General features: G+C 35.9%; 2 protein-coding genes, 1 non-coding gene and 2 pseudogenes across 3 annotated transcripts; 3 read left to right on the top strand and 2 right to left on the bottom strand.

The window, feature by feature from the left end:
- Positions 1–1,614: 1,614 nt before the first annotated feature.
- Positions 1,615–4,348, top strand: LOC104783551 (uncharacterized protein At3g43530-like). The gene is made up of 4 exons (XM_087485910.1): positions 1,615–2,073; positions 2,205–2,930; positions 3,010–3,177; positions 3,287–4,348. Exons 1-4 carry the CDS (start codon positions 1,816–1,818, stop codon positions 4,346–4,348), a joined length of 2,214 nt encoding a protein of 737 aa, XP_087342036.1. The 5' UTR covers positions 1,615–1,815.
- A 1,300-nt stretch (positions 4,349–5,648) lies between these two features.
- On the bottom strand, positions 5,649–7,815 carry LOC147927851 (protein FAR-RED IMPAIRED RESPONSE 1-like). The gene is made up of 2 exons (XM_087485866.1): positions 7,800–7,815; positions 5,649–7,681 (listed from the first exon to the last, which is right to left on the bottom strand). The coding sequence occupies exons 1-2, from the start codon at positions 7,813–7,815 to the stop codon at positions 5,652–5,654; spliced, it is 2,046 nt and encodes a 681-aa protein (XP_087341992.1). The 3' UTR covers positions 5,649–5,651.
- Positions 7,816–10,348: 2,533 nt separating this feature from the next.
- Positions 10,349–11,499, top strand: LOC104743249 (putative F-box protein At1g12190 pseudogene; annotated as a pseudogene).
- A 4,968-nt stretch (positions 11,500–16,467) lies between these two features.
- On the top strand, positions 16,468–17,596 carry LOC104743247 (putative F-box protein At1g12190 pseudogene; annotated as a pseudogene).
- A 6,575-nt stretch (positions 17,597–24,171) lies between these two features.
- LOC147927850 (small nucleolar RNA R71) lies at positions 24,172–24,278 on the bottom strand. The gene has a single exon (XR_015581148.1). It is a non-coding gene; the product is annotated as a small nucleolar RNA R71 (small nucleolar RNA).
- Between the last annotated feature and the right edge of the window lie 1,547 nt (positions 24,279–25,825).

The following is a 25,825-nucleotide window of genomic DNA, read 5'->3' as shown; positions in this document are numbered from 1 at the left end:
GAATGTGCTTCCACGATAATTGATTTTAAAGATGAAAAGAAATAATAATAAGGTTTAATTAAGTCATTGTAATTAGCTTTCCTTTATTAGGTTACTTTTTAATATCCGACGAAGATTGGTTACTACTTCTTTTGAAGTGTTGCCGAATGTATCTACCACCCAACAGTGTCCCAGACCATGTGTGTACTATTCAACATGGCATACAAAAAAATAAACTTTTTCTATTGTAATATATGTATGACTAAATAAATTATAGTAGAAAGGTGGATATGCATCATTAAATATTCTTACCACCATCCACATCATATTAACCAATATCATTGCTTATTTCAGATTATAGATACTAAGTGTGATAGACATGTAGCTCAAATTTTCAGAAGTGAGCTTCTTTAAAAAAAAAAAGAATCAGCAGTCGATCGATTTAGAAAGTCTGAGTAGAGAAAACGTAAGACTGATCTGTATATTAAATATAATATTGAAAATATATAATATATACCAAAATTAATTTTATGGTTGGAGACTTAAAATCGGTAAAAGCTGTATGGAGACGGCAAATACGAATCGACTACGCCATTCTTTGAAAATGAAAGACGCCAAATATGAAAAAATATCTATCAAGTTGCAAACAAAACCATTACGAAAGTAGTTTAAAAAAATGGAAACATTTTAAATTACTTTATCGACACTTTCGTCTTTTTGGACAAAACACTAACACCACAGATTATATATATCAAACTTCTTAAAAGATCTACCAATTATAGGATTTAGCTTACAACAGATGTGGTTGAATTATTGTACACGACACTATTCTTTCCTTTATCTAAAACTAACTTTTTATATACATTTTTGCATATATTAAATAATTCATACTAATTAATTTGCAATTTTGATGTCTTTTAAAATAGGTTATGCAACAACAAATATTTTTGGTGCTGTACATCTAAAAATAAAAATATACATTTTTTCTCTTTTTTTTGGTATCAATATTAAGTTTACAATATACATTCGACTAACCCCGAGACCAAAAGGTTTCCATGACATTAATTTTTTTATGTAGTTTTAACAAGCGAGTTTAGCACGGATCGAAGTGAATTTTTTTTTTTTCGAAGATGATGTGAGATGAAGTTGCAACGTTAGTATGAAGACAACAATTTCTCTGGTTCCAAAATATCATATATATTGTAGCTTGGAAAAGGATGTGGATAACATATAGTCCTGGTTTGTTAGTAACCTTTTTGTTATTCATAATTATTTTGGGGACCAAAATCTAGTATACCCTTGCAATCAAAAGTTTATTCTCATATCCCCTGCAAAAATAACAAATTATATATATATTTTTTTAAATCAAAAATGTGGTTAAAGACAAATAAACCTATATCATTTCTGTTATTTACAGATCCAACCACCTTATACCCACCCAAACCCACAAAATTCGGACAATCCAGTTGAAATCGGATCTCTCTTTTAACTACCCAACTTTTCGAATTCCTTCATTCACGACTCCACTCTCCCTCGTTCAATTCCCGTTAATTATTCTTCTCCCTCAAGTGCAACTAAGGATAACTCGATTCTGGGTAAGTTGAAATAGGTTGGGGTTTTTCGAATTTGGGTTATTTGTTTTTCAAAATCGGGTAATATGGGTTTCGATTTTCGATAATTTGGTTTTCAATTTTGGGGTTTTGTCGATTTTTTTCATGTGTTGATTCCTCAGAACGTTGAAAGTCATCATATTTTGGGGCGTTTGTTTTATGTTCAATTTGGTTTGTGGAAAAGCTTGGAACAAACGTCTGTTTCATCAGATTATGTTCAATTCTGATGAAACAAAGTCCTCCAAACGTTTGTTTCATCAGATTATGTTCAATTTGGTTTGTGGAAGTTGAAGTTGAAATCAGTTGTTGTTTTTTTGTGTGCATGTGTGGAAGAATCATAATGGTTCGTACAAAGAACCCAAGCTATGTGGAAAAATCGAATCCCCCAGCAGATCTCGAAGAAGAAGCAACTCGTGGAGATGAATCAGAACGTGATTCCGATAAAACGGACTCAATTGAGAAGTCAAATGATAAGGATTCATCGGTAAGTATCTCTCCCTATATTGGTATAACCGTATAAGAATTCGTTCTAAAAAGTATAACTGTATAACTTGGTATAACTTAGAAAGGGTATAACTTAGAAAAACTTGGTATAACTAGATATGTGTCTTGCAGGAATCTGAGGATGAATCCGATGTAATGCAACCTTTGAGTATGTACTTTGATTACTCCCAGTATACGAAGCCTTTCAAGATGTCTGGAAAGTGTTATATTTCAGAGGCGGTAAACTTATTAGGCGGTCATCTTAAGGAAGAGGAGTTGGATTGGTTCTTAGGGCACCCACAGTTCAAGCATTTCTTCCATATGCCTAAGGATTCGAATCATAAGTTGATGGGTATGTGGATGTTGTTGCTTCGCACAGCGCATTTGGAGAAGAAAAATGAATGCTGGTTCATTGTTAATGGGACTCCCATCTGGTATTCTCTCAGAGAAATGGCAATCATTTTTGGGTTATATTGCCATCAGTATCCAAAATTCAAGGATGGTTTGGGCAGTTTAAATTTTGCTCGGAAGCAATTTAAAGGTGGACAAATAATACAATATGGAGATGTCAAAGCGAAGCTACTTTCGATGAAGAAACCTTCAGAGGATCGTTTGAAGATGGCCGTACTGTATTTTTTATCTAGCGTCATCATAGGGAAGAAAAAGGGTGGAAAGAATGCACCCTCTGTGGAGCCTTTCTTTCTTAGAGCTGTGGATGATCTTGATTTGTGTAGAACATTCCCTTGGGGTCGAATGGCATTTGATGAGAACATGAAAGACATCTTTCATTTGATGGGACACTTTGGTGGAGTTGTGGGTCCACAGTGGGTCTTTCCTAGTTTCATCATTCCTTTGGAGGTAATTACTAGTTTTCAAAATGTACAACTTAGTATAACTGGATCCAACTAAACATTGAATGTTCTTGTGTTGTGTGTAGCTTCTTGCGTTTGAAGCAATTCCTGTGCTAAAGAACACCTTCCGAGAAGACGTTTCTGATTCACATGCATACCGTAACTGTCCTCGGATGTGCAAGATGAAGTTTAAAGCAAGTAAGAAGAAAGGTTTTTCTTTGAAAGAAATATATGACCAACTTGGTACAACTAAGGTTAGTTATTCATATTCATTATTTATGTAAATTACTTATCAGATTCATTATTTATGTAACTTTGGTTGATAGGAGATTGATAGTATGTTATGTTTGTTTATTTTGACAGGAGATTGATAGTATGTTAACTCCAACTCCTCGGGAGGCACGCCTTTTAGCCATGATCATAGATGAGGATGGTGGCTGTGATGATGCGGATGATCCAGTTGCTGATGGTTGGAGCAAACGTTTAATTGAAAAGCACAAGTCAATTTGGTTTGAAGAGCTTCACAATCTAGATGTGGCCGCCCGATCATTTGAGGCAAATCCGGTGATTGAGAATGTGGATCCGGATGATGTGGATCCGAATGATGTGGCTAAGGATGATGCGAATTCGGAGAATGATATGGTAGGAGGTAGCTTGATTCAGCTAAGAGCTAGCTTGATTCAGCTAGAAGATCTGGTGAAGAAGGGGTTTAAGGAAATCAACGAAAAATTTGATGACATGGATGCTAGGATCAAATCGGTGGAAACATATGTGAACTGGGAAAGAAATGGAGAAGGAGTTTTTCCAAGCGAGGAATTTGGTGCAAATGAGTGTGACAGAGTTGGTGCAAATGAGGCTATAGAGGAGGAGGATGCCGAGAAGGAGAAGGCCGAGAGGGAGAAGGCCGAGAAGGAGAAGGCTATAGAGGAGGAGAAGGCCGAGAAGGAGAAGGCCGAGAAGGAGAAGGCCGAGAAGGAGAAGGCTATAGAGGAGGAGAAGGCCGAGAAGGAGAAGGCCGAGAAGGAGAAGGCTGAGAAGGAGAAGGCCGAGAAGGAGAAGGCCGAGAGGGAGAAAGCCGAAAAGGAGAAGGCTGAAAAGGAGAAGGCGGAGAAGGAGAAGGCTGAGAGGGAGAAATCCGAGAGGGAGAATGCCGAGAAGGAGAAGGCCGAGAGGGAGAAGGCCGAGAAGGAGAAGGCCAAGAGAGAGAAGGCCGAGAGGGAGAAGGCCGAGAGGGAGAAGGATCCAATGGAGAAGGATCCAGTGGAGAAGGATCTAGTGAGATACGAGAGAAAAAAGAGAACAAGAGAAGGATCTAGTGGAGAACAACTTGGTACAAAGGTGAAGATTATAAGTAAGAAGGGGACGGGACCTTCTGTTGTCGTAAGGAGTCCTATTATAACAAGGCAGAAGCCCTCCAAAAAGTAATGAGCATGTAATCTTGTATGAGTCAGTATGTGAACTCTTTGGTTGTTTTTATGTTTTTTGTTAAGTACTCGGAATGTTTAACTAGGTACAACTCTGTTTTTTTAAGTACAACTCTATGTTTTTAAGTACAACTTGGTTGGAATGTTAAAGTCAGTATGTGAACTCTTTGTGTGTTTAAGTAGACAAAATAACGGCAGTATGTGAACTCTTTGTGTGTTTAAGCAGACAAAATAACACACAAGAACAAGACAAATTACCGGCAATCGGCAAATGGAACCAGACAAACGATCCTTAGTTATACCATTACAAAGAACAAGTTTTACTTAGTTGTACTATTACTACGTAGTTGTACCATCTTCCAAGAACAAGTTCTACTTAGTTGTACTATTACTACGTAGTTGTACCATCTTCCAAGAACAAGTTCTACTTAGTTGTACCATCTTCCGAGGAACCCAGAAATCGCAAGATAGGGAGAGAAATGATTTTTTTTGTAGGAACCCAGAAATCGCAAGAGAGGGAGAGAAATGATTTTTTTTTGACCCAGAAATCGCAAACCCGCCCTAGCATACTTGGCTTCAATTTTAATTTTTCAAATTGAAATTTTGTTTGGGACACATAAAAAACACGTGTAGCCGCCAATTTACACACGTGTAGCCGCCAATTTACACATGTGTAGCCGCCAAAATGCACTAGTTGTTCCAAGTTTTCAGATTGTACCGATCTTGACAAGTTGTACAATTCCGAATTTTTTATTGTTTTTAGTTATACCATGTCAAAACCCAATAATTTTAGTTGCACACATGGTTTACGGTTAATTGAGATACATTTACACATGTTCATGCGATCATATGTTTGAAAAGATAATTTCCTAAACTTTTGTAATTATATGTGGTTGTAAACCACATATGAACCCTTAAAGTATATGGTGTTTCATGGTAAACCTTGAATATGATGAAAATTGTTATGACAATTCTTTCTTTCAATTAGTTATATAATATTTTTGTTGTTAACAAATATCATATTTATTTTTATTTGAAAATTTATAAATAATAACTATGTTATTTTGATTTTTTTAATTATTTTTAATTATAAAATTTTAATTACAATTTTTAATTATAAATAATATATAGAATTATTTTTTTCAACTAACCTAAGGAAGATAATCACAATTTAACTGAAATAAGTTTTCCCATAAAGATAAGCAAACATGTCTATCAAGATAATCCACAAAAACAAACACACACAAACGACAATAGTTGTACCGAGGAAAAAACAAGTTTTACTAAGTTCTCCAAATAAGAAACTAAGTCCGAGAACCCTCACTATCAAACCAGCTCCTACTCGAATTTTTCTTCTTCTTCCTGCGTCCATGTTCTCCGGCTGATGGAATCCTTTTTGTTGGTTTTCTTCCTCTTTTTGTGACATAAAACTTAGGAAGAACAATCTTAGCACGTACATCGTCAGGGACCATCCACATAGACATGATAGGAACTGGATATATCGTCCTCGAATACCCCAATGTCCACTGCTCCATCCAATAGTACTTACTGCACAAGTCATGCAGTTGGATCTCATTACCAGCGTTCCTTGCTGCTTCCATCGCAGCAGCAATTGCATGCACACACGGATATCTGTCAATATCAAATTGTTTACAGTAGCACGTTTTCCTTCTCAGATCAACCACATAACTACTACCATCAACTCCAGTCACGCTGTATTCCAGAAAATAGCTGTTTAGTTCAGTCACTGGTAAGAGCTTTGCTTCAGAACACCTTGTGTGCATCAGTGTCTCAACAAAAGGGACTAGTTTCTGCTCTTTTGGAGTCTCTAAGGATATCTTCCTGTATTTGTTAAACCATTCAGCCACTTTACTAACAATCGCATCAATCATTGGTAATAACGGGTATGCCCTTGCAAATCGAAAGACACCATTGATAGATTCAACCGTATTAGTGGTGTCTATGTTGTATCTAGCTCCTGGAAAATAACATCGAGCCCATTTGTTCTGTCCTACATGATTATCAAGATAAGTACTTGCAGCTGGATACCTTCTGATAAAATCAGCATAGAGTTTCTCAAACTCAGGCTCTGTGTAAGCCTTAGCACATTCCATGAACTTCGTCGCAACTAAATCCCTGTTCACGTTTTTGCAGCTCAATGTAACATTCTGGGACAAATGATAAATACAATACCCATGATGAGATAACGGGTACACCGTATTTATTGACTTGATTAGGCTTTGATTTCTATCATAACAGAAGACCAGGTCAGGACAATCTGGTACAACTGATTTCAATTTGCTGAAAAACCAGGTCCAACTTGTATCTTTCTCACCATCAACTACACCAAATGCAATCGGATAATGGTGATGATCCGGATCTTGAGCTGTAGCCACGATTAGTACTCCACCATAGACATTTTTAATACTTGTTGCATCAACAATGATCACCTTTCTCATAGCTTTGAAGCCTTCAATGCACGCTCCCAAGGCGAAGAACAAGTACTTAAACCTCTGTGCTTCATCCAATTCAACAAATGAAATTGTACCTGGGTTCATTGTCTGCAGCATGTGCATATAACAATGCACCAACTTAAAACTATCCTCTGGAGTACCGCGAAGATCATATGCAGCTAGTTTTTTTCCTCTATTTGCGGTCGAGTAAGACACTTTAACACCAACTCTTGATTGAACCAAAGGGATGAGATTTTTGGGAGTTGGAGTGTCTATCAAACATGGGTAATCTTCACGCAAAACTGATGCAACTAAATGTGGTGTGCCTCTCCTTTTTCTCCTCATTGTACTTGTATCTGACCTCAAGCACGTATGCGTCTTGTTGTAAGTTCTGACCGAGAAACTGTTTGAATTCCCATTCCTCGCAGCTCGTAAAGACCACTTGCAACCCCTTTTAAATTCACAGCATTTAACCACAAACAACATAGTATCCGACTTCATAATAACAAACTCAAAACAGTTCTTGTGTGCAGCTTTTTCAACTAAATCTTTAACTGCTTGCTTGCTTTCAAATTCTTGACGTAAAGTCAAATCCAAACCATCTTCCCATTCACGATTTACAACTGGTGTGAACTCAGAACCTTCAATCATATCATAGTTATCTGCTATTGCTCGTTCTTCAGACTGTTCTTGATAAAGAACCATGTTCCCATCACTATTCTCCATCATCTCAAAACGTTCAGACGGCTCATTAGAATCAACTCCTCTACTTGAAATCAACTCCTCATTAAGTGAACAACCTACAGTCCCTCGACTTTGCTCATCCCCCTTATTTATTTCAACATCATTCACGACTTCCACATGCAAAACTTGGAATTGATCTGGATTCATTTCCAAGTAACACATCAGATCATCATCATCATGTATGTGTATCGGTCTCTTAGGATGCACCGATTCGGGAACGTAACTCAATTTCAGCTCAGTCATAGTTTCATCAACCTTCGCCTTTCTGCATATTTTCTGCACCAATGCAGAATAACTGACCTCTTCAATAGATGTCTCCATTCTAAGAGATTGATGAACTTTTTCTCTTGAAATCCATCTTAGTTCATTTTCCCTTGTTGCATAGTATCCCCCGTAATCAAAAACGATGACTATCCGACGATTATTATTCATTGTGCCTGAAATAAAATAAAAAACTCACATTGGAACCTCTGTCGTGTAAATAGTATTACCAAGTTGTACCAAAATTGTATCAGTTGTACCCGTTTAAGTTGTACCAAACTATTACCAGTTGTACCCGTATCAGTTATACCTAGTCTACCAGTTGTACTACATCGACTCCACAAAATCACTATTTATTTCGGAATATTTTTACGATTCAGTTCGAATGAAGTGTTACAATCCACTTAGTATGCGACCCATTTCGACACTAATACAAATGAGAATAAATTGAATGAGCATTCAAGGTATATATCCTAATTGCTTTAGGATGAACCTCAAGAACCCTAATTGCATTGGTAAATAAATGTAAGAATATCACCTGAATCTTCTGCTTTGCTTTGCTGTTTGCTTCAATCCCAATCTTTTGCTTTCGTTTGGAATCAAATCGATTTCTATAGACTCGATTTGTATCGATTGGAAGGGGGAGAGAGGAGCAAAAATGGGGGAGCGGGGACGAGGTCGGGAGAGAGAGGGGAGAGAGAAGGAACCCGATTGGTGGAGAAAAATTGATGGGGTCCACATGTTTTTAGGGGTATATGTTGGTCCATATGTTGGTCAACCTTTGTCAAAAGGTACTTAGAAAACATAAGGGTATTGATGAATAAACTTTTGATTGCAAGGGTATTGTAGAGTTTGGTCCTTATTTTGGGGTACATTTTTTTTCTTTCTAATTCAATAAAAAAGACTTTATTCATCGATACCTTTTAAAAGAGGCATAATTTGATATCACAATGATTGAACGAAGATGAGATAAAGCAAAAGAGAAGTCAACTTGTAAACGGGATACAACAAAGAAAAGTCGAAGTCATCTAAGGTTGGATAAACCTATTTAAACCAAGTTGAAAGAAAGTTTCCTGCATCTAACGAGTTGAAGAGACCGGAAAGGACCGATCAAGACCAGAGCAAGTTTCCCGCTAAGTGTGACTATGTCTTTCACTAATGGTAGCTTGGTAATATCCGTCAAGTATTTTTCTTAAAAACATTTATTTGTATTTGTAAGTACGATTAAATAATACATGTCCATCCAAATTCTTCGAAAGTCGAATCTATCGTTGGTCCCAGTAATCTCTAATACTAAAGATTAGAAGGGTCCAAGCAGGAAAGCGGAGACGCAGTCTTTATAAACCGCCCTCATATATATTTGTTTCTAAAATAGAGTTGGAACGCATGCAGTACGTACGATAAAACAAGACAAGAATCATTGCTAGAAACCAAACTCCAGTATATGAGAAATTTGAACTCAGTTCAGTTCTAACTTGGTGAAACCTCGATCGCAAACTTCCGCAATGTCGTAATCATTAAAAAAGTCGGATTGAGAGCAATATCTCTTGAGAAATTAATATTTTAATTTTGTTCTCACAAGTCACAAATGTTCACTAATAAGTACTTCAGTGGTGAGCCAAGTGCACTTTTCGACGGTCCAATCAAAATATTTAGAAAAGTTTGGAAAATATTGAAAAGCATCTCTTTCTCATGAGACATCAACATCCCATTGTAAAGTAAAAAAAGAAGAATTATTGAAGCCACATAACAAAAGTTACTAAATAAATTTTAAAACATGATAAATGCTTGCTTTATTGCTTAATAAATAATAATGCACGTCGTATAACTTTTGCCAAAGAGCCTTGCTTCTGAGAGTAGACGCGTTGGGTCTAGTTTAACTTCTAGAAGTCGGTTGAATATACAATGTTGATTTTTTATGAAGATCCCTTAAAAAAAAACATATAATTTTGAAATATATGTCGTGGAATAACTAAAAATATTAAAATATATCTTATGTTAGATTTTCAATTTACTTATTATAGATTCTAAATTATTGAAATGACCATATATATATAATTAAAAGTATATTTATTTCTTAACTTTTTAGATACATTAATTACTACAGTTGTTGTCTCATATAAAAGAGATAAAACATAACATACTATGTCATATACTCATATGATGGAGAAGTTAATCCAAGTTTACTAGTTATGATTTAAAAAATATTATAATTTTAGAGTATTTAAATTAATTCTTCTATATATATTGTATAAAACATTTTCTTTTTATTTTATTTATTTTTTATTTTATTTTTTTTGTTAACTAAGAGTAAATCCCAAGTTTATGGAGCGCCTGAGACTAATCTCTGGGGGAGATGCAGCTCACGGATAAACCTTCTCTCCGAATATTCAAATGGGCCGTTAGATAGGCCCATATCCGTGTATAGTTTCGCGCAACAAGGGAATCGAACCTGAAACGTTGTAGCGTCCCAGTCCCGCTCCTTTTATTTTTTTCTTAACTATATTTTCCCACCTCTTATTATATATTGTAAATTATGTTTGTTTACCTTCATAGTTAAATCAAAGACCAAAATGGCGCATGTGAATCTTCCCGAGGAATTGGTGGAAGAGATACTCCATCGTTGCCCATCTCTATCTCTTTCCCGATTCAGAACCGTTTCCAAAGAGTGGAATACACTTTTCAACGATACGACGTTCATCCACAAGCACTTGGCTCTGATCCGTACTCAATTCCTTTTATGGACCAATTCCAAGGTTTATTCGGTAGGTCTCAATCTCAACGACAATGATCCAAAAGTAGAGCTGCGTGAGTTAGCCTTAAATATTCAAGATTTTACTGATCATAGGACAACAAACTTTCTTCCTTGCAATGACTTATTGTTTTGTGCCTCATGGTGGTGGAACAGCAAAGCGGTTGTTTGGAACCCGTCGTTGAGACAAACTAGATGTATCAAGTCGGAGGAAGAACATTTCAGGTTTGGTGGCATAGGGTACGATAGAGGTAATCCCGGAAAGGGTTATCATATATTTGGATATAGTTATCGTCGACGAAGTGTTAAGGGAAACAACTCTATGTTTTTTAAAAGTTTTTCTATGTACAACTTTGGAAGTGTATTAATGATGTTTCAGAAGAAGAGACTTTCATAAAAGGATCAGATTCATTAGATAACAATGTGTCTTTGAATGGAAATTTGTATTGGGCTGCTTCTGACTTCACGGTTGATGAATATGTTATCCAAAGTTTCGATTTTTCTAAAGAGATATTGAAAGTCTTTTGCGTTCTACCGTGGAAGAAGAAATATTCTGATATTCCAGTCCTCTCAGTTTTTAGGGGAGATCGACTTTCAGTATTGAATAAATATAAAGGAACAAATAACATCAAGATTTGGGTGACAAAGAACCAGATTAACGAAGATGTGGAGAATGTGGTGTGGATGATAACCATGACAATTTCAATACCCATTTAAAAGGGCTCTTGTCCAAGTTACTTCATCACTGATATCTACGAAAAGAGACTCGTCATGTGTTGTAGTGACGAAAGTGGAAAGGGTTGCATTTATATTGTCAGTGGCCATGCGAGGAAGAAAATTCAAATAGATTTTGATGTTAGTGAGTTTAGTCATTGTTTCTATGATCCTAGTTTAACTCCTATTCCTTGCGAGGGTTCAGATCAAGAGACCAACAATAATTAGAAGTTTTTATTTTTTGGTTATATATTTGCTTATTGGGTTTCTTTCATCTTTTCAAGAAACTCTAATAATTATATATGACATAAATTTTATTAAGAAAATGTATATATATTTTAATTTGATGTTGTTTTTTGAAAAATGGTCCATCAAAAATGGTGCTTCATGAATTTCTTCAACAAAAAGGTTACACGTTTTAATTTGTTTTCCAAATACACAATAAAAACCTAAATCCACAATGTAACAAATTCACTTTTTAGTATGACACATTAGAATGTGAAATTACAACTATGTATTAAAACAGATCCCATCCTAATCTTATATAATACGACAAGGTTTCACTTAACTTTCCCTCTCAAACTGACATGTGGCACTTTTTTTCTTCCACACTTCTTCTCTATTACCTTCTTTGGTGAACGTCTTGTTTTTAACGTCCTACTTTCTATTAATTGCTTAACGTTTTAGAACACTAAAACTTAAGACCAATGTATATGGGCCTATGAATGAATATAATGCTAACAATAGGCCATATGTATTTTTGACAATTTCAAAATTAGAGCATGGTTAATACTTTTTAAGATTTGATGTTCTTCATCGTCAATTCAATGAACAGTGGAAAGCTAAATATTGTTTTAGTAACATTCCATTATCGCCTTTAAATCCTAATAAATTAGCTTACATTTATATCAAAAAATCAGTTTCAATGTTTATGCATAAATTTTCCAACCTCTTATTTCTCTTCATCTAAAATTCTATATTGTCCCATTAATTTTAAACGGCCAGATTCTGCTACTATAATGGCTGACTGGCTGGTTCCTTAATATGTATATTTCATTTTTGGAGAAGACTTTGAGACAGAGTGATCGAAACTGAAACTAAGAGAGAAGTTGAGACATAAAACTTTCTACCAAAGCATATTGATTGAGAAGTTGTCATGGGAAAAAAGTTCAGTCAAAGGGTTTTAAAGAGATTTTGCTAGAAGAAAACAAGCTTGGCTCATGGTGGTGATGTGAAGAATTTTCAAGTAGAGTTAGAGTAACACTTTGGAAAGGAAAGAGTTGTTCCGTATGTGGTATTTAGTTGTTCATCTAAAATTCTATATTGTCCCATTAATTTTAAACGGCCAAATTCTGCTACTATAATGGTTGACTGGCTGATTCCCAAACATGTATATTTCATGTGACATGCTCATTGATTTTTAAATGAAAATGGAGGATTTAAGATCTCAGACAAGGAACTAAAGTTTATGCCAGCATGTAAAGTAGTAGTCTGGACTGGTGGTTAGGTGGAGGAGAAAACCTTTACGGAATGACCAAACAATCAAATAAAAAATTTAGTTACTCATATTTTCTCCTTTAAGCTTTTTTCCTATTGCCATATTGAGTAAGGTGTAATAACATTTTCTGTTTTATCTCAACGAGTTCTAAAGGTTAATTACGGTATGGAGACACCATGAGCCTACGTGCATGTACACTACGACATATTCATAAAGTCAAAGGTATCCGTCACATTTTCTCTTGATAGGGAAGACTTCTTTCCGTCCTACAATCTCGCAGCTATTTACTAGAGTCACGGTGACATCTATCACAAATGAACAATGCAACTTAGCCTACGATATATATCACACAACAGTATAATTGTTTTAGAAAATGATTTTTGAGTTTAAAATTTAATTTAATTATACATTCTTTTATTTATATATTATCCTAACTTGGATATTTGTTAAGATTACTACAGATAGGGAGACCTAAAACTTAAAATAAATGATCAGATCTCTATTATATATATGTCGAAGGAAGACATTAGAAGAAACAACGTTAGACGAGGTGATTTGTAATTGATTTCAGTTAACTTGTGATATGGGATTTCAATTTCAACTTTCGCTTATGTCTTCACGTAACAACAAAATAAAGATGACGAGGATTTGCCTTAAACAATGTCGAAGTGAATAAAATCACCAAAAGGTGATCTTTATTTTATTTTATTTTTGGTTTAAAGCCACTGAATAGGCTTTGAAGTTTGAAGGATTCTTATCATTTTCCGTCTTGTGTTGACAGGACAAAAAGGTGTTTTTGATGTTAGGGGTTACCAATAGTTAAAAGGGAAATAAATCACATATTATCTGAATCTGAGGATGAAAAATGTGCAGCATTAAGGAATATAATATTTATTTTATATCTCTAAACTTCATCATCTTTAATAAAAGATTACTCATTTAATGTTGTATACACAGAGAGTTCGCCCTAGCCGTTTCTCTCCCTAGCACAACTCCCGAGCTTTCTCCTCCCGGTGGCGTCGTTTCAAATCAGCGCCGCTGGGCTGCTTTCCGTTCACCGCGGCTCTCTCCTCTTGTATCAACACTGCTTCTGGACCGATTTTGTATCCACCGGAGGTACTTGGATCTGTCACGCTACTCCGGCCATGCGTAAGCTTTAACTCTTTTCTCACCCCTCTGCTCAACCGGTGGTTCGTCTCAACGAGGTGATTCTTCCGAGACTCCAGCCATTCGATGATAAATCTGAGATCTCTAGGCTCGATGTGTGTTCTACTCTTCACCTCTCTTACCAGTTCCCCTTGAAGTCAATCCCAACACCTCCTTCCTCCTTGGGTTATTACCCCATCACCAAGTGTTCTACTTGGTTGATGCTAGAAGTGAGCTCTGTTTTGACGTTGGAACTGTGAGAGACCTGGTCGATAAAAGCGTCAATCATGGTGACCTTTTCTTATATAATATGAGAAGGTTTTCTCCTAACTTTGCATAACACAACGACATTTGGCAGCATATATTTTTGACACATATCCTCACTTCTTAATTATTAAACTATTTTAATTCATTTTTTTCAATATTACATACCTTATTTTTTATATTCACTAAATTTAAATGATATTTCTGTACTAAAAAAATATATTGACATTTATGCAATATTCTTTTAGTAATTATATATAGATATCATTTATCAATATTTAATATAATTACCATAACATTATAATTTTGCATAGGTATAATTTATCAGTATTTTATATAATTACCATAGCATTATAATTTTGCAAAGAGGAAATAATTAAATATTAATAATATAATTTTGGACAAAATAAATTTCCGATAATTAAATATTTAAATAGTAATATCATAATTTTGGAAAATATAATGTGATGGTTATTAAATTCGTTACTAATTTCAAGCTATAAAAAAATTATAATATTATAATAATTATTTGTTGACAAAAAATTATAATATTATAATAATTATTTGTTGACAAAAAATTATAATATTTGTTTCACAGTTTTTGTGCCAAAAGATCAAATCAATTTATTCTAAAATAATTTCATAATATAAAACAATATGATATTTATTTTTCTTCAATAGTAATCATTAACACAATTTATTGCATATTAATTCGACAAAACCTATGGTATATTTATTCTTTGAAATGTAACCATAACTCCCATAATGTTTGACTAAAAAAAAATCATAATCTATCTCTCACATAATTTTCTAAATTTTGTAATATTTTACTTTTTCCTTTATGTGATATTTGTAGGTTTTAAAATATATAAGTTGAGTCGAAATTTTGGAGCATATATAGAAGTGAACATGTGAAATGTGGTGGTTATTCATTAGAAAGAGTTAGATGAAGAAAGCCTTAGGAACATAACATATTCTCACTTGTAAATGTTGGTAAATATTGTTTCGAATGCCTATTTTGTATATCAATATTGTAATTTGTGTTTCTTATTATCCATTTGATAAATTATTAATATAATTTTTTTAGTTTTAGATCATAATTCATAACCCATAATAAATTTTATATCTTAGTCATAATATTTATGCTACTTATTACCCATGCTATATTTTATACAAGTGTGTTTGTATGTATTACCCATGAAAATGAGTTTAAAATGTTTGTACGTCTTGATTGTGCATCAAAACATGAAGAGTTTTATATATTATGGGATACAAACTAAATATTTTAAAGTAACATTTTATATTAACAAAAAAAATCAGTCTAACGCTTAACTAATCAATAGTCATTCATTTTAAGTGACTGAGAATACTTATTTAAAAACAAAAGAAATAACAAACATTAGATAATTTATAGAAACATAAAATATAAAGTTTTAAATATTTTAATAAATCTAAAATATGTTAAAATTATTATAAAGTTGTCTTGCGCATCACGCGAGTCTACTTCTAGTATTTAAAATAGTTTAATATATTTTACTTAATTAGCTATAAATTTTGAAGTTTATTATCATAAAACTAAAACCATACTTTAAAGTTTATTTAGTTTATGAAACATTAAATTAGATTGATTTCTTAGTTTATCTAAAAACTTACATTAATTGCTAACATTATGTATCTTAAAAGAGATAAGACTAGGCCTGGGCATATTACCCTGAACCCGAAACCCGAACCCGAATGCCCACCCGAACTAACCCGAATTAAATGTGAAAATATTTACTTAGAGGGATTTGAACCTAGTACCTTGAGCATTTAAGGGTATATCTTTAACCATTTTGTCATCTTAGTTTGTCATAATGTGAAACGTTAAATATTTATATATATACAAGTGTTCTAAAATTTATAACATAGTAAGAATTAGTCTTTTTTTTGTTTTTTTTTGTTCGTGGTTTGTTTGAGTTCGGGTATACCCGACTTATCCGAACCCAAACCCGACCCGATAGTATAAAAAATCCGAACGGGTTTTATATGTCTAAACCCGAAAACCCGAACCCGAATGCCTGATAAGACAATACTATGTCTAATGCTTGGGAAGATAATCCAAGTTTTAACACATAATATATTTTTAGTGTATGTGATTTAATTCTTTTTTTGATATACAAATTTTTTCCCCTTGTGTTCTTTTTGTCTTTTTTTTTTTTTTTTTTTTTAACTCTAATTTTTCAACATCTTATTATATATATGTTGGGTTATGTTTGTTATTATAGCTTCGTTGTTAAATGAAAGACCAAATGACGCATGTATTGCTTCCGTGGGAATTGGTAGAAGAGATACTCTACCGTGTTCCACCTCTATCTCTTATAAGATTTAGAACCGTCTGCAAGCAATGGAACGCACTCTACAATGGGAAGACGATCATGAACAAAAAATTGGCTCTCATCTGTCCGCAGTTTCTTTTGTGGACCAATTCCAAGATTTTATTCTTTAGGCATCAATTTCAACGATGATCCCAAGACTGAGATGCGTGAGTTACTCTTGGATATTCCTTTTTCGAAAGATAATACGACTACCCAATTTCTGCCTTGCGATGGTTTATTGTTTTGTAAGTCGTGGTTGTGGGAAGGTGTGGTTGCGGTTTGGAACCCGTGGTCAAGAAAGAGTAGAAGGATGGAGCATAAGGACGCAAGGTTCACATTTTGTGGCACAGGATACGATAGTGGTAGACCCGAAAAGGGTCACAAGATGTATGGGTTTAGTATTTGTCAGCGAAATGTTAATGAACCCACCTCTCAGATTTATCGGAAATTTGCTATCTACGAGTTCCAAACCAACGCGTGGAGGTATATTAAAGCTTTTTTTTTTTAGTATATAAAAGCTGATCCCGAAGAAGAGAGCACCACAAGGGGAATTTCATTTTATAATAATGTATCTTTGAATGGAAATATGTATTGGACTACTTATAGCCTAGAGAGCCGTGAATATCTTATCAAAAGTTTCGACTTTTCGAAAGAGATATTCAAAATATATTGCGTTCTACCGTGGAAGATTGATTCTTCTAATTATCCTATCCTCTATGTTTTAAGTGGGGTTCGGCTATCAGTGTTACATACATTCATAAAGCCATATGACATCGAGATTTGGGTGACAAAGAACAAGATTAACGAGGATGTGGAGAATGTAGTGTGGATGAAGTTCATGACAGTTTCAAGACCTATTACTAAGGATTATTATCCAAGTTACTTCATCGATAATGTCTATGGAAAAAGACTCGTCATGTGTTGTGGGGACGAAAATGGTAAGGCTTGCATTTATATTTTGAGGGGTGATACGTCCAAGAAGATTCAAATAGGTTTTGATTCTAATCACATTAGTCATTGTGTCTATGGTCCCAATATAGGTCCAATTCCTTGAGAGAGTTAGGATCAAGAGACGAAGAAAAATTAATTAGAACTTCTTTCGTTATATTATATGGGCTTGCTTGTAATTGGTTTTGTGGTTAGTGAGTTAAGACATCGTCCATATGCTCCTATTTTGATCTCAAATCCTTCGGATCATGAGAAGAACAATTTTAAGACTTTGAAAAAGTTCGTTTTTTATTCGATTCGTGTGTGCATTTTTTATAATAATATTTCATTTATATTATTATAAAAATTATAATTACTATTTTATAAAATTATATAAAAACTAAAATAATATAGTAAATTACTAATTCTGATATGAAAATAAATGTAATTACTAATTTTTGTATAATATATTACTTTGATATATAAAGCGCAGTTGTTTCAGTGATGAGGAGATGAGCATATAATAGCAACAAAAGATAAGATGAAGTTTGAATAATGACACAAATGAGCATGATTTGAGTTTTCTTGATTGGAGTTTTGAGTCACCAGAAAGTCAGAAACCACTCTTTTTGTTTGTTTGTTATCTATATATAATAGCAAACCCATTTTTATGGGTCAATCTAAATTTAACAGATGAGATTGTTTTTATTATCTATTTCTAACGGTTTAGATTTGTTAATGATATCAAAAGTTGCAATGTTTTGATCCAATAGTTGTGTTTCTTAGTCGTACCCGTAACTTTCAATGTTTGTACTTGTTAGTTTTCGCACCTTTTTGTTTCACACCTCTTTATATATATATATATCTTATAGACTTTGAAAAGAGTTTTTGTTCTTTTATTATTGTTTTACACCTCCAAGTTTTAAAAATTCCGAGTATTATTTTCTTTCAGTTTATTAATCAACATTGATTCACTCATCTTCGTTAAAATTTGAACTTTTTTATTTATTGATTCTTTCATCTAACTTTTGTTTGGTGTCGTTTTCCATTTATACCCGCATTGATCATCTCTTCCAAATATTAATCTAGGTAATTGATTGTGATTTCTATTTTTTCATAGATTTATATGTTTATATATATTATAGCAAACCCACTTTTAGGGTCAATTTAAATCTAACAGATGAGATTGTTTTTATATATATATTTTTTTTTTATGGACCTGGAAAAGAGTTTTTGTTCTTTGGATATTGTTTAATACCTCCAAATTTAAAAATTCTGAGTATTATTTTTTTCAATTTATTATTCAACATTGATTCACTCATCTTTGTTAAAATTTGGATTGTTTTATTTATTGATTTTTTCATCTAACTTTTGGTTGGTGTCATTTTTCATCTAATACCTGCATCGACCATCTTTTCCAAGTATTAATTTAGGTAATTGATTGTGATTTTTATGTTTTCATTAACTTATTTTTTTTGTAAATTTGGTTGGTTGGTTGCAGCTATGAGCTCTTTCTCCCTGCTTCTCTTATTTTATTATTTTTTTTTTTTTGTAAATTTCAATAGAATAATGATTTAATTTTTGTTTTAGATGAATATCTTTCAAAATTGATTATCTGTGTATGACTCAGCAAACCTAGATTCATATATCTATAACATTATTCTCTTATTGTCACTAAATCGATTTTTATATATATAATAAAAAATTATTAAATTAATTTGGTTGATTCATCTTAGTCATTATCTTTTATCTCTGACTTTTATACTATACAGTTAAAGAATTACCTTAAAGTTTTCATTCAAAATGTAAAATCAACAATGTTAGTCATTTTAATTTTTCACTTTCCGGGCAACACACGCACCGACATTATAATATTAGTAATGGTAAAGTTACTTTTGATTTGTTTCATATGTTAAAAGAAAATATATGGATTTCTAAGAAATTAACTATTGCATTAATGTACAGAAATTTGTCTTACATAAACCTGACTTTATTTTTTTTCAATTAATTATTTAATAGATTGCTTGATTTCGTTGACAAAAAAAAAGATTGCTTGATTTCATAGAGGAAATCTTTCTTTTACGGTATAAATATATATAGTTTTATTAATTATTCCATAAAACAATCAGGAGCTTTAATAATAAAACTAAACACACCAGTTACGACGATAAGTTAAATGAACTTATATATTCTATATATAAGTTCATATATTCTAGTTTTTACTCGAGGGATATTCGTTTTTTTCATCAGACTAGACTTTGCGCCTCGCAACAATGAACCAGCAATCATTACTACCCCTAACAACCAACTTCTCCGTTTTCATGATGTCGTACTGCTCGGCCGGGTTAAATCTTACATGGTTGTATCACTTTATCACTTTATCACTTATGTTTTATTAACAGATATAAGAAAATTTTGTGAAACTTTAAGTTGTATTCAAAATACCAATTTTATTTCATTCAAACTTAAGAAAATTACATTAATTTCTTATTTTTATTTTATTAATATTCTTATATTATGTTAATCACTAATTTTAACACATTAAACCTTTTTATACTTTAATCACTTTTCTATATAAGTTTATTTTTACTCTATGATTATAATAAATAATAATTGCATTTAAACTGCAAATATTTTTTCCTTATTAATTGCACGTATTTTTCTATTGAAATTAGTAATTTAATAGATAACTTTCCTATTAGATTTTTTTTTTGGTAGGAAAAGGGAGGCAAGCCCCCCTAAATTTATTCAAAAGACATTAAAATTACAATCTAACTTGTCTCGGGAACATAGTTCCACCAACATCCTCAAGCAAAATAGCATTGACACAAACTGGGACAAACTCTAACAAATGAAAACCTAATGATAATGAAAAGGCATAGGTCGCCAATCCGTCCGCGAAGCGATTAGCTTTCCTATAAACATGTGATATACGGACTATCCAGTCCCGTGATAACAAGCCATGGCACAAATGTACCGGGAAAGACAAAGGATGCGCATCACTGATCCCTGTCTTGAGAAATCCGACCACCATCTCTGAATCCAGCTCAAGTTCCAACCTTGTAACTCGCTTCTCCCAAGCAATGTGCAAACCGTAATAGACACCCCACATTTCAGCTAAAGGTGCAGAGCAAATCCCAATGTTAAGAGCAAAACCCCTAACCCAGCTCCTAGTCTCGTCCCGCAAAACTCCACCCGCAGTAGCCTGTCCAGGATTACCTCTAGACGCCCCATCAGTACTCAATTTCATCCACCCTTCACGGGGACATTTCCAACTTATCATTCTCTTGACTCTTCCCCTTTGGTCACTCGGCTCTGCCATCTTCCTATAAGCCGCCGTAACTTCTCCCGCCAAAGCCTTGAGGAACTGCACTCGGTCTCGACACTTACCATTATTTCCAAAGATAATGCCACAACGCCATTTCCACCCCCACCAAACCGTAAGTGCAAACAGTGTAGCCCAAGAGCTATCGCCTAGCATCTCAGTCCCCCCTAGATTACCATATAACCACTCAATTAAGGATTGCTCAAAGAACACCCTTCGTCGCCGAGGCAGAAGTAATCAGTTCCAAACCCCTGACATGGCTGGGCAGTCACGCAGGATATGAATAATGGTTTCCTCAGCCCCCTTACAGACATGACAAATCCCGGAAGCACATAAGTGGCTTCTGTGCCCCTCTGTATTCGTCATCAGCACATGATTCATGCCTAGCCATAAGAAAACCCGGAATCGTTCTGGTACACGCACCCTCCAAACTCGTGAGAAAAGGCTGCTAAGATCTCTTCGAGGATTACTCTCTCGTGTCAACAATAAGTAGGCAGACTTGACTGAAAACATACCATCATCCTGACCTCCCCATGATAAACGATCCCTTGCACCTGTAACATTATCAATAGCCACCGAGCTCAGCTGTAGAACCCTCTCTATGGAAACATACTGTTCAATCTGATCCCATCTCCAACCCCTACCAATCTGCCATACATCACAAACTGGGATGAGCTCCGCACCCAAAGGAAAGTTCTCTTCATTTACTGACAGGAGAGATTTCTCTGAAACCCACTTATCAGCCCAGAACCTGACATTCCGGCCATCTCCAACAACCCACCTTATATTCGGTGCAACCACCTCTCTAAGACCTACACTTCTCCACGTTGAGGACCAAGTGCCCTTAGGAACCAGCCATGTACAATCACGAATATCCTTCACCTTGTATTTTCCCCGCGAAACTTTGGTCCAGAGAATAGACTGATCATGTAACAAACGCCAACCCAAATTTGCGAGTAATACTTTATTCATATTCTACGAGGACCGTAACCCCAACCCACCTTCACTTTTATGGCGACAAATGATATGTTACGGTTTTGACTCACTTTGACCCCGTTTATTTGATAGTTTTGTAGTTGTTTGAGTCCTTTTCAGGTTATAATAAGAGGCTAGGAAGCTTAAAGCAAGGATTGGAACAGCAGGAGCAGTCGGAGCAGAAAGGAGTTGAATTGGAGCAGAAAAGCTGATTTTAGACCCAGGAGCACATGCTCCCGATTTCCGAGCACATGCTCCCAACTCTACGGATTCATGACGACACGTGGCAAGCATCTAGGCGCCGATTCCCTGCCTAATTCCCCTTATTTTAGGCGATCCTTTGTGAGAGAAAGAGGGCTGAGATCGCTTTTTAATAGGAAGATTTGAATTTGGATTCTTTCCTTATTTTTCTCTACTTGTATGCTATTTAACCTAGGGTTTTTAGGAGACAGAATATACCCTTTTTCTTTTGGGTTTTGGGAGCGACGTTTTGTGAGGGAGAAGAGCGGCTACCTTGTTTATCATTCTCTGAACCCTTTTTATTTTTATGTCATTGAATTTCTCATCTTTTGCTATGATTCATTCCTCTATGTCTAAGTAGTTTTCTTTGCTAGATTAGGGGTTTCAAAAGGGGTTTCATGGGTTAGCAACAGAACACAAATAGGGCTTTATATAATCGATTGTCTTCACTATTGTTAGACTTAATGCTTAGGTTGATTTGATCACGCAATCTATGATTCTAGGTTTATCTATTCATCAAAAGTGTAATAGGTTGCTAGAAAAGACATTAGTGGGCAAATTATCCTAGACCTGCGAAAGTTGATGTGTAGGTGATTTGTGAACTTATCATTCCTGTTCTTTAATGCTTGTCTGCGATTCTGGGCTCAAACGACAGTTTAAGGTTTATGGACCGCCGAGCATGTGCTCCGGACGTCTGAGCACGTGCTCCGCGAGTCCGCACAGAATCGATCAGATAGAGTTATTGATGCCACGACAGTGGATCAGTTTATATTTATGTTTGAGTTCTAGACTGGTACTTAACCTATGCCCTGAATAGTTGTTTAGTTGCTGTCTCTGAAATTCCCGAGAATTACCCCTGATCTAGTGTTTTGCTTATTGCATTTTTATACCGTTTTAATCGCGTTACTGTTACCAAACAAACCCAACTTTGAATTGTCTTAGCTTGAAATTGAACCAATAGAACCATAGAGTAAAACTTGGTCTTCGTGGGATTCGACCCCTAAGTACTACTTCTTTGCTGTGCACTTGCAGTAGGAAAATAGGGTTTAAAACTCTGTGTATCAACAAACACGATCCTAACAGATTAGATGTTGACGCTTCTTAGCTTCCGTACTTCCCCACAAAAAAGCTCGTGACACTTTATCTAGGTTGTCCAGGGTCGACTTTGGTAAGGATATGGTGCTCATGGTATGAACCGGAATTGATGACAGAACAGCTCTCGTCAAAGTCAATCTGCCTGCAAAACTCAAACATTGGCTTCTCCAGCCTGATAACTTCGATGAAACTCTCTCGAGAATCTCACCAAACGTCTCTTTGTTAAGCCACTTTTGTAGAACTGTCATTCCAAGATACTTACCCAGGTCCTTTGTTGCTTTAATGCCACTCTCATCACTGATCAGTTTCTCCAAGTCTCTTTGCTGTGCACTTGCAGTAGGAAAATAGGGTTTAAAACTCTGTGTATCAAGTTTTTGGCGCCGTTGCCGGGGACCAAATTTTTACCTTTGGTTTTCGGCAAAATTACTAGACTAAGACCTTACTGATTTGTCTTTCTGCTTCTTCTTTGCGTGTGTTTCAGGTGCATGTCAAGAAGATCTACAAGAAAAAACAACACCGAAGAACTAGTTGCTTTGTCAGCCGCAGAGCTCTCTTTGGCAGAAAGAACAAACCGCAAGAACAGAAAGTTTCAATCCGTCAACATGGGTGACAACAGAAACATTGAGGATATGGCTGCCGAGTTGCAGCAACTTCGACAACAGTTGGGGCAGTTGCTCCGTGCTTAACACGAAAGAGCCGCGCCGCCGCAACCGTCCATTGGGGACAAGGACAACCCGCATGTGTCCTACACCAACCGAGCTGCGATTGTTCCTCCCACCATCCCGAACCAAGATTTTGAGATCAAGCCACAGATGATCTCTCTAGTGAAGCAGTACCTATTTCACGGTCTCCCAGCTGAGATTCCGATGGACCACATCGAGAATTTTGAGGAGATATGCAGCACCACTGGTTCAAATGGGATACCGACAGGCTTTCTGAAGTGCAAGCTCTTTCCCTTCTCTCTTGCGGATAGAGCTTCACGTTGGCTGAAGTCATTGCCACCTGGGTCTCTGACATCATGGGAACAGTGTAGGTCTGCGTTTCTGGACCATTTCTACACCAAGGCTAAGACCGCTGCCCTGAGGAACAAGATTTCATCGTTCCAACAGCACACTGGAGAAGCCTTCTGCAAGGCTTGGGAGAGGTACAAAGAGTACTGTAGAGAGTGTCCGCACCATGGATTCAGTGATGAACAGATTCTGGGCATTTTCTATGATGGAGTTAAGTGGGACTACAGAAACGTTCTCAACTCGGCCAGCAATGGGGATTTTATGACAAAGTCTAAGGAAGGAGCATATCAGTTGATTGAGAACCTAGCTGTAAGCTCCAGCAACAAGACTCCTGAGTATGACAGGTCCGTGAAGGTCAACAGTGTCGATACGCAAAAGATTGACGAGTTGACAGCCAAGGTGAACCTTCTTCTGAAGAGGAGCCAGAAAACTGTCCATTTTGTCGATGAGACCGGAGACATGCCGCTAGCTCAGGAGATTTGTGATGGAGAGGATGAAACGATGGAGGTTAATTATGTGAGTGGGCAAGGTTTTGTGCAGAACAGGGGTTTCAACCCGAACTACAGAAGCCACCCGAATTTGTCCTATAGAAGCACCAACGTGGAGAACCCTCAGGATCAGGTGTATCCGCAGCAAGGAGCTCAGAATCAGATGAGTTATCAGAAAACCTTCTCAAACAACTTCCAAGGCAAACAGTTTGTGCCCACTCAAAACCGTTTCCAAGGGGGGAACCAGCAGGCATATACAAGCGCTCAGCAAGCACTGCTTTTCACCAACCAGCAGTTGGGACCTTCATCTGCTAGTAGCTCTCAGGATGAGCTCAAAAACATGATGCAACAACTCTTGGTGAATCAACAAAAAGCTTCAGTGGAAATCAACGGTAAGGTCGATACCATGTACAATGACCTTAATGGGAAGTATGAGACAGTAATGTCACATGTGAAGAAGCTCGATGTTCAGGTTGCACAGACTGCTGAAGCCGTGAAAAGAACTCCTGGGACTCTGCCCGGAAAAGGGGAAGCAAACCCGCAGAACGAGTATGTCAATGCGATTGAGCTAAGGGGAGGAAAGAAGTTACCCCCTAGAGAAGCACCATCCGCTAGGATTGACAAGGGCAAGGGTATTGCTGAAGAATACCTTCCTCAACATGCTGCTGAGACTCCACCGTTGAGTCAAAAAGAAGCCGAAGCATCCGGCGAGCATGTGCTCCCATCCAGCGAGCACGTGCTTTCGACTCCCGATCAGACCGTTCCTACTGAGGTACCTCCTGCATGCGTGTACACCCCTAGGGTTCCTTACCCAGTTCCTCCTAAGAAATCTCGCAAGGATTTGGAGGATGCAAAGTGCAAGGAGATGTTGAGAGAATTGACGGTAAAACTACCCCTAGCTGATGCTGTTCAGATGATACCTGCTTTGAAGAGATATGTGAAAGGGTTAGTTTCTGGGAGAGTATCAAGGGAAGAGAACGTGATGATGGTTTCCAGAGAGTGCAGTGCTGTGCTGCAAAACAAAGTTCTAAAGAAGAGAGATGATCCAGGGCGATTTGTCTTATCCGTGAGAATCGGTAAAACGATTTTTGCAAACTCCCTCTGTGATCTAGGTTCCAGTGTGAACCTTATGCCATATTCAGTGGCTAAAAGGCTGGGATACACGAAGTTCAAGTCTACACGGATTTTGTTAGTATTCGCGGATAGATCCACCAAGCGCCCCATAGGAGTGT

Source organism: Camelina sativa, chromosome 14 (assembly GCF_030686135.1).
Source record: "Camelina sativa cultivar CO46 ecotype springtype chromosome 14, ASM3068613v1".
NCBI lineage: Eukaryota > Viridiplantae > Streptophyta > Magnoliopsida > Brassicales > Brassicaceae > Camelina > Camelina sativa.
This window is presented reverse-complemented; position numbering and strand designations above follow the sequence as displayed.

Coding starts and splice junctions, on each gene's coding strand:
- LOC104783551 (XM_087485910.1), top strand. CDS start 1,816: ATGAAACAAAGTCCTCCAAACGTTTGTTTCATCAGATTATGTTCAATT. Junction 2,074..2,204: donor CAAATGATAAGGATTCATCG/GTAAGTATCTCT, acceptor TGTGTCTTGCAG/GAATCTGAGGATGAATCCGA. Junction 2,931..3,009: donor GTTTCATCATTCCTTTGGAG/GTAATTACTAGT, acceptor TGTTGTGTGTAG/CTTCTTGCGTTTGAAGCAAT.